This window comes from Anser cygnoides, chromosome 5, assembly GCF_040182565.1.
Source record: "Anser cygnoides isolate HZ-2024a breed goose chromosome 5, Taihu_goose_T2T_genome, whole genome shotgun sequence".
NCBI lineage: Eukaryota > Metazoa > Chordata > Aves > Anseriformes > Anatidae > Anser > Anser cygnoides.
Genome location: NC_089877.1, coordinates 32,700,060 through 32,717,138, shown reverse-complemented (window position 1 = coordinate 32,717,138; position 17,079 = coordinate 32,700,060). Strand labels below are relative to the sequence as shown.

Here is a 17,079-nt window from a genome sequence, read left to right as displayed (position 1 = left end):
AAGAAGGCAGAGGGAGAAGGGGATTTGACTTGATCTAAACATCAAGATTCTATATGTTATTCAAACAACACACGTTTTCTTAAGAAAATAGATTTGTGGCCATGGTATTATCAATAGAAAGAAGCATAAGCAAGGGAAGATGAAACGTTATGCTGTAAAATAATGAGACATACAAAAAATAAAAACAAAATAATTGGAATATCTTTTTCATTATACTGTTTCTGTAGAAATCAATGGTTTAAATCCCCATGAAAGACCTCGTTAGGTTCTGATGACCTTTTGCTCAGAAATTCTTTGAAGGAAACATAGAAAGTATTCAATTAACAAAGCTACTGAAGGACATAAATAATCCTTTCTCTTTCCGTATCTGCTGTCCTAAGCTGGCAGTAAGACTTATGCTGAAACATCAGAAAATAATGTGACCGTGTAGAAGTGAAACAGTTCATTTCTTTGCAACTGAGATCTGCATTTCTGCTTGTAAATCTGAACAGTGAATCATGATTCTTTATGATGTTTAATAGACTGCAGTTGCTGAAAATAGATCCATGTGCATTTTTAACACTAATCCTGTGCCTCTGGACTTATTTATGTTGCAGCACGGAAAAACTAGATGTGCGCTTAGGATATGATCTATGCCGAGAAGAGCAGGAATTCTTGCAAAAAAGGAAGAGAGTGGTTGCCAGTGCCCTGAAAAGGGTTCTTCATTTGGAAAGAGATCTACATGGACACGAGGTCTGTGAGCTGGAATCCAAGCATGGGCTGTGGGCCTATTGAATTTGGATTGGCACAACTTCCCACAAACCTTCTAGTAGTATTTGCACATTGATGACAAACCCATTGATTTGAATGGCAGCCTAACTGAAGTTCTCGGAGTGGCATATCCCATACTCATCTAAAATTTCAGCTCAGCTATTCAGGCCTCCATTCTCTTCATTTGGCCAAATTCCTAAGGACAGAATATATCCGTCTTCAAGGTCAGAGTTTCCAACAGTGTGATGCGGCAGGTCAGCACAATATGAGGCATTGGTATATTCTGTGAGACACAACACAGACAACCAGACAATCCAAAATAAGTAGGAAAACAGGACTGTTTGAAATTCACCTCCTGTGGAAATTTGTGAAATCACCGTAATGTCCCTTCTTTAGGCTTATATTTTTTTCATTTTCCAATCACTTTTCACAAAATGTCAAAATTATTCAGAATGGAGAAAGAACATTTTCTAACAAGCTCCAGCTGAAGCATGGTTTGTTGCCAAGATCCAGGGTGAATTTTAAAGTGAACATTTATTTTCTTGATGGAATTTTATTTGTTGAATGGACACTGTCCAGAGAATCATTTTGTTCGCTTAATATCTTTTTCCTGAACTCTGTTCAGGACTTCCTTGAATCCATTCTTAATTATGTTTACTGAACTCTTATTATTTATAGTTAAATCATATCATTATCTGTTATAAATCATAGCAATTCCAATTATAAAGAAAAAAGAGAGGAAGAAGGGTTAAAATCAGTGAATTTTAACAGCTTCCAAACTCATCCAAGCTTTGAGATTATGAAAGCCCTCTGAGTATCTGGAGGTTAATTTAAATAAAGTATTGGTAGAGACTGGCTGAACATTGATTTCATTTCATTGTCCTCCAATAAAGTCTGCTGAAGAAGTTCTAGGAGCTGCAATTAGGCTTTTCCAAGTAGGCAAGTGAGTAACTTTCTGAAGATAATATTTATGTTTTGAACAGGTCCCAGTAATAGCTGTTATGGCAACAGGCGGAGGCCTCAGAGCAATGTCAGCTATGTTTGGCCACCTCTTGGCTCTTCAGAAGCTAAATCTGTTGGACTGTGTTACCTATCTCACTGGGGCTTCTGGCTCAACATGGTGAGTACAGAAAATGCGATTTGTATTTGGAATGACTATGACACCACATTTCCACATAGTGAGAGAGATGCATTTATTTCAAAGTCTTACATTATTCATAAGTGAACATAATTCCCTGGTAAAGCTATTACAGTTGGCTCTCTATCATAACTTCAGTTTAAGCTAGCTAGTTCTCTGCTTTGATGAAAGTGTGTGGGTAAATACAGTATTTTTCATTATTAAATGGATGATTCTGCCACATTTTTGTTCTTTAGGACCCTAGCAGACCTGTATGAGCATGCAGATTGGTCACAGAAGACTCTGGAGGGGCCGCTCAGAGCAGTAAAAGAACAAGTGACAAAATGCAAACTCAACCTTATGTCTATGGAACATCTGAAATATTATCACAAGGAACTTGCTGAAAGGGCAAAAGCTGGACACGTCTCATCTTTTACAACGTTGTGGTCACTTGTTCAGGAAATGTTCTTACATGAACGGGTATGTACCACACTGCCACATACCTTGTCCTGCCACAAATTTGAGAAATGTCCACTTGTTTTCTCTGGCACTTCCCTCTTTGTTTGCATGACATAATGTGTGGAACAAATCCAAAGCAACTGAGGCATGCCAGTATGATTCGTAAATAATGACAAAAATCCTATAGCCAGGATTTTCCAGAGTAGCTGGTGGTTTGTCAGTGCCTCTGAAGGGGGGTGCCCAACGGATAGCAATTTCAGTTGGCAATTTTCAGAAAGAATTGAGCAACCCGCCCCCCCCAAAACAGTCAGGTGTTTTAATGTTTCTAGTTGGACACTTAAGAACTAGAATAACCTGCCCTCTTGTGAACATTAGTCCAAGCCTTAGTAAAGATCTGTTGGACATAGACAGTCAAGGTACTTAGATATTAATGTACAGGTCAGTAGATATCAAAAGGGCAACCAGGAAGGAAAATACAGGAACATGAAAGAAAAGGTCTTTCAAGAAAATGTGATCCACAGATTCCTCTGGGTAATAAAACACCTGTTGTCTATCAGTACTCATGTAGATTGTCAGTGGTTTTGCCTTATGCTTTTCCAGAGGTTTACTGTGATTTTTATCTGTTTGATTAGCCAAGAAAGTACAAACTCACAGACCAGCGCAAGGCACTGGAGCATGGACAAAACCCACTGCCTTTCTATGCAGTCCTCAATGTCAAAGAGGAAAAGTTCAGTACTTTCAAATTTAGAGGTAAGTATTCTTAGAGTTTCTTCTGACTCTGAGTAGGGACTAAAGAGAATTTGTAGGGAGGGAGTGTATGTGTTTAGAGGGGGAATGCAGGAGGAATGCCTCTGTTGGTTTCCCTGACTCAGGATTCATCTTTTAATAAAATGTTTGTCTTGTGAATTGCTGGGTGTTGATTAGAAAAAGCAGATCTGCTGGATAACACCCTCAGGCACAAACAAGGCATTTCTGAAGATCTGGAATGAAGTTCTATTTTTGCCAAATACATTGTGAGTGAGTGGAGGCAAATCGTATAAATCTTATTGTGCCTTAGTTTCACACCTATAAAATGGCTATCATGGTTCCTTAGTTTGAAGAGGTGCTGTGAAATGTAATTGGCACTTACCTAAATCTCTAGAGTGGAGTATGATTGCAGTGATGGGTGTGTTGTGACACCCTTTAGATACAGACTGTATTCAGCAAGAGGTAATGAAGCCAGCAGATACTGGAAAGAAAAAGCATTTAGTACTTACATGAGGTTAGGTTCATGGTTGCTGTTCTACAGGAATACCTGTACAGGACAGCTTGAGTCACGAAACTGTGTGGCCACGTCCACACTGTGTTACTTTCTAATTCTGAGTTGATGTGTCTTCAGGCTGCTTTCATGTAGTCTGACAGGTTTGGTTTAGTAGAGATTTCATGCCGGTCATTCCTTGAAGGTTGGATCACACTTATATGGTGTACATTTGATGATCTTGAGTTAGAGAGACAAGTGGGATCCCAGAATCTTTATAAATATAAATCTAAGTTTTTGAAGCTATCATTAGACTCTTTCTGAGGTGAAAAAGCTAGTTCCTTTTGTATGTGAATCACATCTCAGTTTTTAGGGAACTAGACAGTGTAGTTTGCAGTACAAGCTACTGATAGTACAGAGCTTCTGAGACCAGCAAAGTTCATGTAACTTGCAGGTAGCTTTATCCACAGGTGTAGGTTTTGTTTTCTTATTCTGTATGACAGTAAACATGGCATATGTCAATTCTTTTGTAGAGTGGACAGAGTTCTCTCCTTATGAGGTGGCCATACCAAAATATGGAGCCTCCATTCGTTCAGAATTTTTTGACAGCGAGTTCTTCATGGGAAGGCGAGTGAAGAAGCTGCCAGAATCTCGGATCTGCTATCTGGAAGGTGACCTAGCAATGCAGTATAGTTAATCACAATATGGTAGAAACCATGGTACTAGCTAGCCACTGGTCTGTACAACAGTCCTTGCCAGCAGGTATCTGCTCTAGGTCTTGACTCAACAGGCTTTTTACCCCTTCTGAACACTTCCTGCTCCTTGTACAGTTTATTTTCTCCTGTCTTCTCTTTTTCCCTGGGCAAGTCTGGGACATTTGTGGCAGGGTTCCCATTCCCATATTCTGAGTGAAACAAGAAAGTGGAGAAGGCAAGTTGAGGAAATAGTAAGCCTTCCTTCTCTGCCCAGTCATCATCTCTTCAGCCTCTTTCTAGGAGGGCATTGTGGAATTGGAAGGAGCTGAAAATAAAATATAATTCATCCAGCCACAAAGGCAAGAACCATCTGAGCTTTGTGGGTTGAAAATTGTCATCTATCTCCAGTAATATTCCCTGCCCACAAGGATGAAGGAAGCCCTATTAGCCTTCACCAATTTCTTTGACTGTGCCTCTAAAGACAAAGAAAAGGGGAAAAGCAGCTAGTCAGAGGAATCCATCTCCCCCAGGCATATTTAAAAGCCTTGTCAGAATTGCACCTTTTGATAAAAGCAAGAGTCCACTGGAGACAAAAATCATATTTCTCTCACTGTGAAGTCTGCTAGAGATTGAATTTGTTCTTCACGTGAATACCTGGCATGGGGCTTATAACAGAGGGTAGGTCTTTCTTTTCCAAAAGCACGCTCACACATAGAGCTAATTTTATTTTGATCCTGTACCAGTTGAACTCCACAGGAAAAAAAAAAAAAAAAATGCCTGAAAGGAAAAGAATAGGCCTTAGATCAACTTAAAGAATAATTTATTTTAAAGAAAGACCTTATGGTTATACGGCTGTACTGTGATTCCCTAGTCTGCTTATAACTTCTTTCTTTCACAAGTACACAGTAAGCACTCTAAAACATAGTTTGGGTGACTGATACCTCTTATTTTGTTACTCTGCACTATACAGCAAATGATTGGGAGTAGTACTCTCTTGAGGAAGAACACTGATTTGTTGTCATCATTAAGCTTGAGCTCTCTGAGACCTACTACGTCAGCTGCGCCATAATGGGGTGAATTTATATAGGGCAACAATATGTAGCATTGATACTTGTAATAAAAAAAGATGAAATAGTGGTTAACATGTTAGTGAAGTACTTTTCCCAATTGTTTTGATTTGCAGGTCTTTGGACAAACATTTTTACTAGGAATTTGCTGGATGGCTTATACTGGTCCTCAAATTCAAATGAATTCTGGGAACGATGGGCCAAAGATATGGTAGATATAGGTAAGGGTTTCCAAATCAATACTCGTTTTTCATCAGACCATGCTTACTATTGAGGAGAGGATTGAGGAAGTTATACTATTGCAACTGTTTGTGAATAATCTCTCACATTCTCCCTAAACCGATGCATCTTGTGTTGCATAGCTGTAGATCTTGCAGTATGATTTTCAGCTGTATCAGAATGATTTGTTTCTATTTATTTTTCTATTTCGTTAACCCAGGGGCATACTTCGTGTTCGTTGCAAATGTTTTTCATTTAGGATTTGCTCATTGTCTGTTAAATGACTCCTGTGACTGTAAATGAGGAGGGTGCCTTTTGCTTTTAGGCAAAAGTACAAAGAAAGTGTGTAAAAGAAAAGAATGCATGCTTGCTTTAAACAAAACCAACTATCTCTGTTTAAATGGGCATGCACATATATTTTTCAGCAGACTGCAAGAAACAGGAAGGGAAGAGACACACAGAAATACAGCAAGGACAGCTAGCCAGCAAACGTGTCTAGCAAAACAGATTGCTTATGTTTTTTTCTCACAGTTCCTTCTCTATTTCAGAAAAACATTCCCCTGAGGAGGATACCACTATCATCGAGCCTCCATCTTGTTTGTCAGGGAAGTTGTATGAAATGTTTCAGGACATTATGACCAAGCGTCCGCTACTGGGAAAGTCTCATAACTTCCTGAGAGGCTTAGAATTTCATAAGGATTATATCCATCAGAAAAAATTTATTGAATGGAAAGGTAACTGCAACAAAGAGTTAGCTGCAGTGTGCAGGTAACATCTCAGATTTTTTTTTTAGACTTTGGAAATCTCACATTTAGAGATACTTTCTCAGGGTTTGGAAATCTGCTGAGATGGAATTTGGTTTTATTTGTTTCTTCAGGGTTAACAGGTTAAGATGAACTAGTCCATGGGCCACTCTTTCACCTTCTGAAGAGATCTGTAATTTGAGTCACAGCATGCTCTTCTATAGGAAATTTCTCATTCTACATAGGTTTAATAGTCAAAAGATTCAAAAAAGAATAGACTCTTTCAGGGTCAAGAAACAGACGTAACATTAGAGGCATAAACCAGCAGGTTATTGTGTGGATCAAATTAAGGAAAAGGTTGGCTGCAAAAATGTGTTTGCCCATACGTGTGGTATTTCTGCCTGATGATTTATTCATCCAGGGACCTTTCCTTAACCCTTCAGAAAGAGAAATGGCAAGATCCAACAAGAGAAAGTTAAAGCCACATAGGTTTTGACTGAATATATTAAACAAACATAATACCTAGACGTGATGTATAAATTGAACAGTAATTTCCTATGGCCTGTGCTCTGCAGAAGGGCGAAGTAATCAGTCATAATACTTTTACCTCAAAAACTATAAAATGTTGTGTGAAAGGTAATGGAGCTGAGCTTTTGTGTACCACAAATCTTCCTGTAATCCCAGCGTCCTCATTTATTCCATGAGCAGATATCAGCGTGGGAGGACCCCACACGAGTCAGGCTAATCTGACTTCAGCAAGGAAACACGTGGGCTCTGCCTCCTCTGAGTCCTTCTCTTTGGCAATTTGTGTTTTGTCTCCTCTGTTTCATGCAAGTTACAACACTGTTTATGTCTGGCTGCCATTGCTACCTGAAGCTTGCTGACAATAGCAAGAGGTGTGGAGTTTTTTTGTGGATTAAGGCAGAGCCCACAGAGTGCCAAGTGCTTTCAGCATGTTCAGCAAGCAAAAAGTCCTTGTCCTAGAGTCTACTCTAAGAAAACAAGTAGCATAAGAAGGGTGGGTGAGAGAAGGAAGCAAGCAAGTAGCTTAAGAAGGCGGATTAAGGATAAAATTGTCAGTCAGTAAACATTAAGAGAAAGGTCCTTACATTTACTGACTAGCAGTTTTGTAAAGGCAAATGGGTAGAAGCAGATTTCAAGGAGGATTTGAAGGAAGAGGAAAACTAAAGATGACCTCAGGGCAGATATTCTCCGAATAAAGTAAAATAAGTGGAAGGCCCGAAGTCTGGAGTGGGAAAAGGGAAAATAAAAATCTGGAGTGGGAAACAACAGTAGATGATGTATTGTTTTTTGTCTACCTGCATGAGACCAAGCTAAAACCAGAACTGGATCCATCTCTAGAACAGAGACAGGAGTAGATGCTAGCTCTGTGGGCAGAAATGGTAGCCTCATGATAGGAGAGGTCTCCAGAATATAGTTCTGGTTTAAATACTTCCCTGCAGCTCGGATTAACTGACATATTAAAACAACACTTTAAATGGCTTGTGAAAAGCCTTATGGTTGTGGTGATAAATTTGAGAACTCATAGTACGGAATCATTTTAATACATTTACGGTAGGGTTTGTGCTTTTGAGGGAATTCCTGAAGAAGAGCTTCTTCAAAGCGTCTTTTTGAGTGTGAAATGGAAGTAGAGACTCTCCCAAGGAAAAGTCCACCTCTAATTCACTTATCCAGCCATGAATAAATACTGTGCAGTTCCATCTCCATGATAAGAAAATGGGGGTACTGTAATTTCAACTAAAAATAATCACCAGGCCAATATGAACTAAAAAATACACTCTGCTTTTAATGTGAGGGACTGCGTGCAAATGTCTCTCTTTACAGCAGAATCTGTGAATTCCTATCAGCCATGAATGCTAAAATAAGCAAATCATTTTGTAAAGATCTGACACCAAGGGAATGGAAAAACTATGAGTTATTACTTCAAGATGCTGTCAAACATTCCAGGCTATGGAACAAGCTGGATTTATTCTACTCGGTTTAAATCAACACTACAGAATGAGGCCAGGGCAGCAGAGCGGCTGAAAGAAGTGAGATGCTGGAACTTACCTGCAGTATTTCTGAAATCAACATTTTTTGAACATACCTAAGCACAGATGTTTCAAGGATTGAGGGGTCTGCTCAGGGCTTTGCCGCCTCATTTTGTGAACTGGAAGAAATCTCTTAAAACACTATTTTGATATTTAAAACCATGGCAAAATGTTTCTTATTCTATGGGACTAGAAATGATACCAGGATAACGATAGGGGACTTGCTGTCTGCAGGGTGGCTGGTGGGGTTCCTGGCAGAGAAATGAGAGTCTAGCTGTTAGGAACTGGCTTTAGATCTCAACATGCCAACTAGGATAATCCACTTTTTGCTGTGTTTTGAGTTAATGTGAGGTTTAATTAATTCAAGCAGTATTTTAAGCTGATGGTAGGAGATGGTGCATGCATGATCTGGTATTTTTTCAGCTAAGATAATATGAGAGGTCACTGAACGCAAGCTGAAGTCAGAGTTTTCACCCAGGGATAGGAGTCTACACCAGAGAATGCAAAAGCAATAAAGAGCAATGCATAAGAGCAGTGATGTACTGCATTTGTTAGATTTGTTGGTACACTGTGAAATTATTTTTGTTGTTTGCATTTTTCCCAGTTCTTAGCAGGGGAAAAAATCGGCAAAAGTCTGTATTCTGTGAAAAGTCAATCCCCAGAGCAGCTGTGAGGCCAGCGGAGTCTGTGTCTCACCTGTCCTCTGCCTGGCTGCCTCACAGCCTGCCTTTGCGAGGCCATGATTGTGGGGTCGCATTATGGAGGGAGGTGAGCCTGGTCTTGAGGGCAACCAAGGGGCTGCCCTTACTGTGTAGCAAGCCAGAATTACTGACTCCTTCTTTCCTACCAATGCACTGCTAACTATATTCAAAATGTTTTTCAGACACTGTGCTGGACTCTTTCCCTAACAATCTGACACCGCTGCAGAAATATCTTTGCCTGATAGATGTCGGCTATTTCATTAACACCAGTGGTGCAGCACTTTTCAGGCCAGAAAGGAATGTAGATGTCATTATCTCACTTGATTATGGTTTGGGGAATGTGTTCAAGGTGAGAAGATTAATGTGCTCTGTTCCTTTCAGCCCTGGTTAAACTCTTCTTGTAAAGCTGTGAGGTTTAATAGCCAAATTAATATATAATGCTCAAATTACACAGTGACCATCTACTTCAAAAATGACTAAATGATAAAGGCATAGAAGTGATCCTCACACTAGAAGGTTTAGATTCTGAGGTGAGTAATAGAGTTTGTTGGTGTTCTGAGGGAGAGGACTGTATGAGGTTGGTTGCTGTAGATTGTAGTGTACGTACCATGTTTATATAGTTTTAATCACATATTTCAGGGCTTCTGCAGGTCCACCTGGGTAGTCAGGAAAATTATTCCCCTTTGTATGTTTTTTTGTGTGGTGGGGGGCATGGGAATTGATCAACAGGACAGACTATGCAGATCCTTGATTTATTAAAACTTTGAAGTAAGCTGCTTTTTAAGTCTTGATCATATACTCAAGAGCAAACCAGTCACCATGTCTTGGAGGAAGAAGGAAACCTCCTTGAAGACCAGAACTATAGGCTTATAGGTCTGTAGTTCTTAGGTTCCTTTCTCTGTAGTGGATTGTGGCATACACTTTCTGGGATACCCTGGGAATGGAGGTGACAATTGATTGCTGAAGACAAGACCTTGATCCCCCTGCACTGTCCTCATGACAAATTCTAAGTGTGGTCATTTCCTCTAACTATAAAAAACTTTATAGGGTGAGAAGTGTCTTCTGACTTGTGGTGTGTGGTGGCAAAAAGTAGGGTTATTCTGTGGCTATTTTGGTCTATGCATTCATTGCAGCATAATTCTAGGGACTAAATTAAGTTGCCACGGTATTTCTATGATGCATCAGTAAACCTGATTCTTGTCTTAGAGTTGGCTTTAAGGCAACGACATTCTGTATCCACAGCAATTGGAGATGACATACAAATACTGCAAGATACAAAAAATCCCTTTCCCCAAAGTGGAGCTAAGTGAAGAAGAGGAGAAGAACCCAAAGGAATGTTACGTGTTTTCGGATCCAGAGGACCCCAAAGCACCCATAGTAATTCATTTTCCCCTGGTGAATGACACCTTTAAGGAATTCAAGGAGCCTGGTAAGCTCAGTCATTTTAGTTGAATTTGGGTCATTTGTCTTTCCACAGTATTGATCTTATTTGTTTTCTCTCGCAATAATTTTATGAGAGGGCATGGCCTTCGCATGAGTGAGACTACCTGGTCTCCTACCCCTCTCCTTACAGCTTTACCCAAAACTATATTGTGGTTCTGGGACCACAGCAAAATGTCTGTCTCTGAGGGACCATTTGGGGAAAGATATGAATAGCAGCAAAACAGGTTAAATAAAGCTCCTTTGCTGCTATGACATTCACCACTGAATGCTCAGAGAGCATGTATGTTAACAAATACTCCAACAAAATCACATTCAGAAACTTGGCAGCCAAACAGAGGAGGTGCCCAGCAGAGGGAACTGGGCTTGTTAGGTGGAGCTGGAGATGGTCCAAATGGCAATGTGCCATCAGGTAAGGCTATTGAACAGTGTCTAGCAGGTAAAACAGGTGAGTGTTTTAGAGGCACTCTGAATGAAAGATAGATGAGAGAGTATGCAGAGCAAAGCAGCTGCTGCAGCTTCTCAGTGCTCCAGGCCCAAATCTGTGAGCTGTGTCGCTCACCTGCATGTCTCCCAGCAGCCAGTGATTCATCGATCAAGCTGACAGCCAGCAGCTGATGTGGGTGGTTGGGGGAGGAGGGTCCTTGGCAACTTGTTTGCATAGATTTCAAGTTTAACAGGGGAGCTTTTCATTTCCAGATGGCTGAGAGACACCTTGTGGAATGAGAATATTTATTTTTCCTGCTTTTAACTATTTACATTCTAGAAAAGAGAAAGAATTGGCTTGTGAAGTGCCCATTTACAATGACACTATAGACTGTGCTTTTCTGTGCTTGAGGCAGATGCAGCTGTACGTGGATGTGGACAGCACAGATAATATGGCTCTCTGAATATCAGGAGGTTCCCTGAAGTAAAGCTTGGACATTTTTAGCACAACCACTTCTACTGACAGCCTGGGCCCAGCACCCTGACATCCCGCTGCCAAGAAACCACTGGGTTAGACTAAAGCCTGCTGTGTGTCAAGGAAAGGTCACGTGCCACTTTCATGTGGTTCTAGTAGACATTGTAGGGGATGCCTCGGTAGTCCCTTTGTAGCCCCACTGACTGTCATCTCACAGCACATTTGTGGTTGGGGCATATTTGATTCAGACTTCAAGGAGTTAGGTAAAAAAGAAAGAAAGTATAATGGTAAACATTTGTAAAAGCATAAATATGAGGCTGCTGAGTTGTTGGTGGAGGCAATTCGGGTGTCTTGCTTTTAAGCAAAAAGATTGCCACAACCGGGATGATGAATGTTGGCAGCAGCAAGGGATTTGGCTGCGCTGAGGCTGAGAAGAGGTGCTGAAAGATGAGAGGCTGACGTGGGGAGCTCGGATCCCTCTGCACCTCCACACTGACAGCTGACCAGGAATGGCTCTTGCAAGGCGTGGTGGGGTGTAGTCTCCTGGAGGCTGTTTTTAACAGCTGGTTCTGCTAACTACATCAGTCCCCTCCAACACCAGGCGCGTTCTGTTCCAGATTCAGCTCACGGTGGTGGCTTTTCTCTTCCTCTGCAGGGGTAAAGCGCAGTCTCTCAGAGATGGACGAAGGCAAAGTAAATCTGGAGAACAACTGCTCACCCTATTACCTCATTAGGCTAATCTACTCCCCTGAAAATTTTGACAAACTCGTGAACCTAAGTAAATACAACATCCTCAACAACAGAGACCTGCTCCTCCAGGCAATCCAGAGCGCCGTGGAACGGAAAAGAAGTGGCAGGACTGGGAATCTCCCCAGCCACTCTGGAGTTGAATATGCATAGGCTGAGTTTTTGTACTTTTCCCCACTGAAGGCTACGATGGTCAGATTACAACACACAACAATCACATTATAATATGTCACAGTCACATTACAGCACATCACAGTGTTCATTATTTGCAGGAAATTGAGGAAACCTGTACATTTCTCATCTTGCCTTGTTCAAGTTCCAAGCTTTCAAAAGGGTTTTTTAACCTTCCTTCACCAAGTTTTCAGACCATAAGAGCCTCCCACTCCAGTTTTACTTGATAAGATAGGAGGGTCCTGGTTAGCAGAGACCTTCCAGGAACTTCCCAATGTTATACAAAATGGTGGTGGTGATAGTGATAGTTCTTTATATGTGCCTGTTCCCTCAATCCTGAGCCCATTATCAGTGTCTTTTGAATGGTTCACTACAAACTAAGTCCTGGCCATTTGCATTCAGTAATGTCCAGATTTTCAGATAGGCTGAGTACTAGAATTTGCACTGAATTGGTGGGTTCAGCTCTGAAGTCAGGCCAAAGAGTCATATATACCTGTGAATAATAGCCAAACTGCAACGTGGACCATTACATTCTGTCTGGCTGATTCCCCTTGCTGATCTAGAAGTTATTCCTTTATTCCATTCCCCTGCAAGAGTCTGGCACAGAAATGCTGCTCCAGACTGTCCCAAGGGGGGCAGTTACATTTCAAGGAGAGAGGACATGAGCTGCAGGGGGCGAGTCATTCTTAGAGTTTTGGCTGGAGGAAAAATTCTGCATGAGTGATTATATTAATTTATACGGGTAGAGCCTTTATGAATAAAAATGTCAAGAGCTTTTGATACCTGAAATTCAGGGAGGGTAGTTACCATAGACACAAGTACACTTAATTTAATAATTAATGACTAAGACATAAGCTAGTGTTCCTTATGTGTGTGAACTGAGTGTAGGATGTAAAAGAGTGTATAGTCATTGTGTTTCACACCCAGAAGATTTTTTTTTTCCCTTTACAGTTTTCAATCCCTAACATCATAGGCAAGGTATTTTTAATAGGTGCTACAGTAAAACAGAGCACAAAAAAAAAAAAAAAAAAGAAATTATTTTTCACACGTCTTTGCTGGAAGAAAATATTTGGAAAAAATGATGCCTGGTTTTTATTTGCTTTGGAGTATGGTGAGAGACATTGCCTTGAATTAGGAGCTTGGAATAACTTTTATAGCCCTCCACTATATTAAAAAGATGATAGGGAAGGATGCTGAGCAATACAAAACAGAGCTCCACAGAAGTCGGAGAAGTTACCATATTTCATAGCACCGGAGGATTTGGACCTGCTTCTGGCATGTTTAATCCAAGCACAGCATATTCACGGAGATGGAGTCCTCCTAGGAAAATCGTGCACATTTCTTCTGTATTGGAAATGTACTTGATATCTAGAATAAGTTGTACTTGAAATGAAAAATTAAACAAAGAGAAGCAGGGGTCTGCCTTTTTAGCATACGCAGACAGTATCCAAGCTCAGAGGGAGAGCATTTACAAAAGTCGTTCGTTGCCTGAACCCAGTACCTACTAAATGCTGTCTTCTGTGCATAAAGGCAGTGAATAAGCTTCAGCGCTATTCCTTGTACAACGCTTATTTGTTGAGTTGAGTACCATGCAAAACCTGAGGAGTCGTAACAGCTGTGAGTGCAACTGTACAACTGAATTCAGACCATGAGAAGAAAAGAACTAATCAGATACTGGCTGCAGGAAAGAAATAAAGAGCTCTTTTGAGCTGAAAAATAAGATGGCAGCAGGGTTGTAGCTACAAGGAGGATCTGTGACCTTTGCACAGGAGCACGTTGTGGCTCAGTATGCCAGGTATACAAAGCCCCTGCTCGCCTCGGCCAGGCAGCGGGAGCGGGATGGTTGGACAAGGAGCGGGTGACACCACTGACAGCGCTGCCCAACTCCTTGCCCTCTCTGCGCTGGGGCACCTGGGGCAGGGAGCGATCGCTCACACTCAGGAACCTTGACAGCATGTACACAGCAGCAACACATCTCGGATGCGCAGACACAACTGGGTTTCTTTAAATGCTCCATAAGCCGATAACTGGGGCACGATTGGTGCATGCGTAGTGCTGCTAACACAAACAGAAATGTACACTAAAATGTGAAAGAGAACTAAAAAATCCTCCACACAGGCTGTTCAGGTAACCCAGAAGGTTACCTGAACAAGCTCTTTTTTTTTTTTTTTTAATGCTGTTTTGCATTTCAGAGCCTGAAATTATGTGAGGGCTGTATCATTGCCCATGAGAGGAGTGGTGGCATTTTTTTTTTTTTTGTAGCACAAAGCTGAAGGATTACATTGCTGGCCTGAGTGTGTGTGGCAGGAGGCCCTGGAGGGTGTCTGTGAGGGCAAAGACTGAGGACTCTGCAGTGTGGTGGGACGTGGACCTGGCATGCTCGCCCACACAGCCAGCCAGGATGTGGTAGCTGGCACATGCTGTCCCCCTAACCACAGCTGGGCTGTGTTTCAGAGCACGCTAATTTAGACAGCCTGAAAACCACAAAACTACAGAACATCCTTACAGCAACATGCAGCTGGTCAGTGACCTGTGCTCGGGTCTGCTCCTTTGTCCTGTTCTTTCCAGTGCACATGGAGTCTAACGGAACGGACCACTGAGATGCTGTGTGTTTGTTCCTCAAATGCTGTGTGTTTGTTCCCCATCCCCAGTCTTGCCTGGCCCTGTGCCACATGCTGTCAAATGTCTGATTGACCAGAGCGCATGAAAACCAGAGCAGGCACAACGAGGAGAATGCCTGTCTGCGTCTCGCCATGAAAAGGCATGTGGCTTGCTTATAAACAGGTCCGTGCTGTTCTGGAGTTTTGTTTGTTTAACCGCTCAAGATGAGTTCATGCGTGCAACATGCTCATCCAAAAATGCACCCCAGCTCACTGCTCTCAGATGAACATTCAGCTGGTAAACCCCCAGAAATACAGAGCTTGCTCTCAGCTGCCAAACACAAAGGAAACAAAAGTTTATTCTTATAACTGTTAGCTACTCTTTATAGAAATTATGTCTTTTAACTGTTTAATAATATATTCATTAAAAATACAATATTGCAAAAGAGCACCAGACCCACGGAAGTCTTTATGCACTTAAAGACACGACTGGATTCTTCTCAGTTGCTTTAGTGCCACTTATGCTAGGCGCCTCTGCTGAGCGTTTTGTAGGGCATTTAATGGCTTCAAGATTGGTTAGAAAAATCAGAGAGAAGATGTTCTGGCTTACAAAGGCATTGAGAGGCTGGAAAAAAGTGGAAATCTCTACCTCCTGTGGCAAATAAACCCTCAAGCGGAATGGCACAGGCCAGGGTAGGAACACAGCTGCACTGAGCCGCAGCCAAGACACAGCACTATTTTGCTCTTGGTGTTTTGATTTAAATGGGGACAGAAGTCTGCCTTTCATTGAACTTTACTGTTATCAGTTAAATGTTGAGCTTCAATAGCCTAAGTCAGTTAAAGAAAAGTTTTGTTTTGGTAAAAACACCTAAAAGTTATCAACTCTAAATGAAAACGCATCGCTTTTCCATTACTTTCATCTGCTGTATTTTTTGTGACTGGAAACAGCTCCAGCAGAGGTACAGCAGCTGAGAGAGCCAGACAGGCCAAAAAAAGATGATGATTAGATCACCTTGTTGGCTGCAAATGGCTGATCTGAATCAGTCAGAACAGAAATGTAAACTCTAGATGTTGCATGCACATAAAAAATACGTTCATAAACCTGGTACTATGCTCCAGCTCTCCCACTGGAAAGTTAGTTAAGAGAAAGAAGACTGCAGCAAAGACCGGGAAACATGCTTCAGAAAGGCTAAAAAAGGACCAAGCCTGAAGTTCTTGCTGGAGCAGTTAAGGAATTGAAGCTTTAGCTTTCACTTTGCATGGAAGAAACCTAGCCACTGTACTGTCCTGGGTGCATTTTTTACCCCTGCTTGCACTAGGTTACTCAGAAACAGACATAAACAGGGAAAAAAATATCAACAAGACACTATTCCTCATGATTACAGCGTACCTTAGCAAGTGGAGTGTAAAATCCAGCAAGCCCCGTGCTACAGGTTTCACACCTTCATTAGCCTCAGGAGCCTGGGCTAAGCCCAGCGCAGCAGGACTTGAATCTGTCCCTCAGGTGAATGGTCTCATCAGCACACCATTTTGAGGCACACTGAGATTCTCCCTCTCAGATCAACCGTGCTTTATACTGACAGGTTAAAACGCTATTTCAGACTCAGAGAGCTGAAACTTGTTCTCCAGCCATGGCAGTGTTTAGTCTCTGGTCAAAAATCCATGCCCGGTTTCAACTGCAGGCTTGACACTTTCCTGTATTATTTCCTGTATTATTTATTATACCTCTTAGCCATAAGAATTTAAAGTACATGAAGATGAGACTTGCAGCTGAATCATCTTATTGTATATCCAGGCTGAGGCACAGAAAAAGAAAACACAAAGCCATCAGCTGTGCCAGAGGCTTTTCTTCCAAGCTTGGACATTTCCCTGGAGGAGCACCAGCAGTCGCGCCTCTGCTCTGGGGAGGAGCTAGGTTTCTAAACACCACACTGGTTGGTAAGTTCTCCCGTCTTGAGGAGAAAGGAGGGATTTACTGTCCACAGCTGGTAAAAATTTCCAGGTACAGCATGCCACTAACGCACCCTTCAGATAGGGCCTTATAATAGACAAACGACCTTAGCAGCCCTGGTGTAATGGCAAGCTGGTTTTGTGGAGGCAAATATTCATTTGAGGTCCAAAACCTCCTCCTTCCAAAACAACCAAACCTGCATAACACAGTGTATAAGCAGTTGATCATGT

The 17,079-nt window shown here is 41.6% G+C and overlaps 1 protein-coding gene across 11 annotated transcripts in view; it reads left to right on the top strand.

The window, feature by feature from the left end:
* Positions 1–15,347, top strand: part of LOC106043041 (cytosolic phospholipase A2 beta) — a 52,625-nt gene extending 37,278 nt beyond the window's left edge. For 9 of the 11 annotated variants that reach the window (XM_048064963.2, XM_066997784.1, XM_048064960.2 and 6 more), the window contains 10 exons: positions 597–732; positions 1,734–1,870; positions 2,125–2,347; positions 2,959–3,076; positions 4,097–4,234; positions 5,442–5,546; positions 6,093–6,278; positions 9,222–9,388; positions 10,282–10,468; positions 12,036–15,347. In XM_048064963.2, coding sequence (XP_047920920.1) covers positions 597–732; positions 1,734–1,870; positions 2,125–2,347; positions 2,959–3,076; positions 4,097–4,234; positions 5,442–5,546; positions 6,093–6,278; positions 9,222–9,388; positions 10,282–10,468; positions 12,036–12,280 — 1,642 coding nt within the window. In that variant the 3' untranslated portion in view covers positions 12,281–15,347. Of the gene's footprint in view, positions 1–596; positions 733–1,733; positions 1,871–2,124; positions 2,348–2,958; positions 3,077–4,096; positions 4,235–5,441; positions 5,547–6,092; positions 6,279–8,942; positions 9,389–10,281; positions 10,469–12,035 lie in introns of those variants that run through there. The other 2 variants (XR_010831774.1, XM_066997790.1) reach the window with 2 other exon arrangements.
* The last annotated feature ends 1,732 nt before the right edge of the window (positions 15,348–17,079 follow it).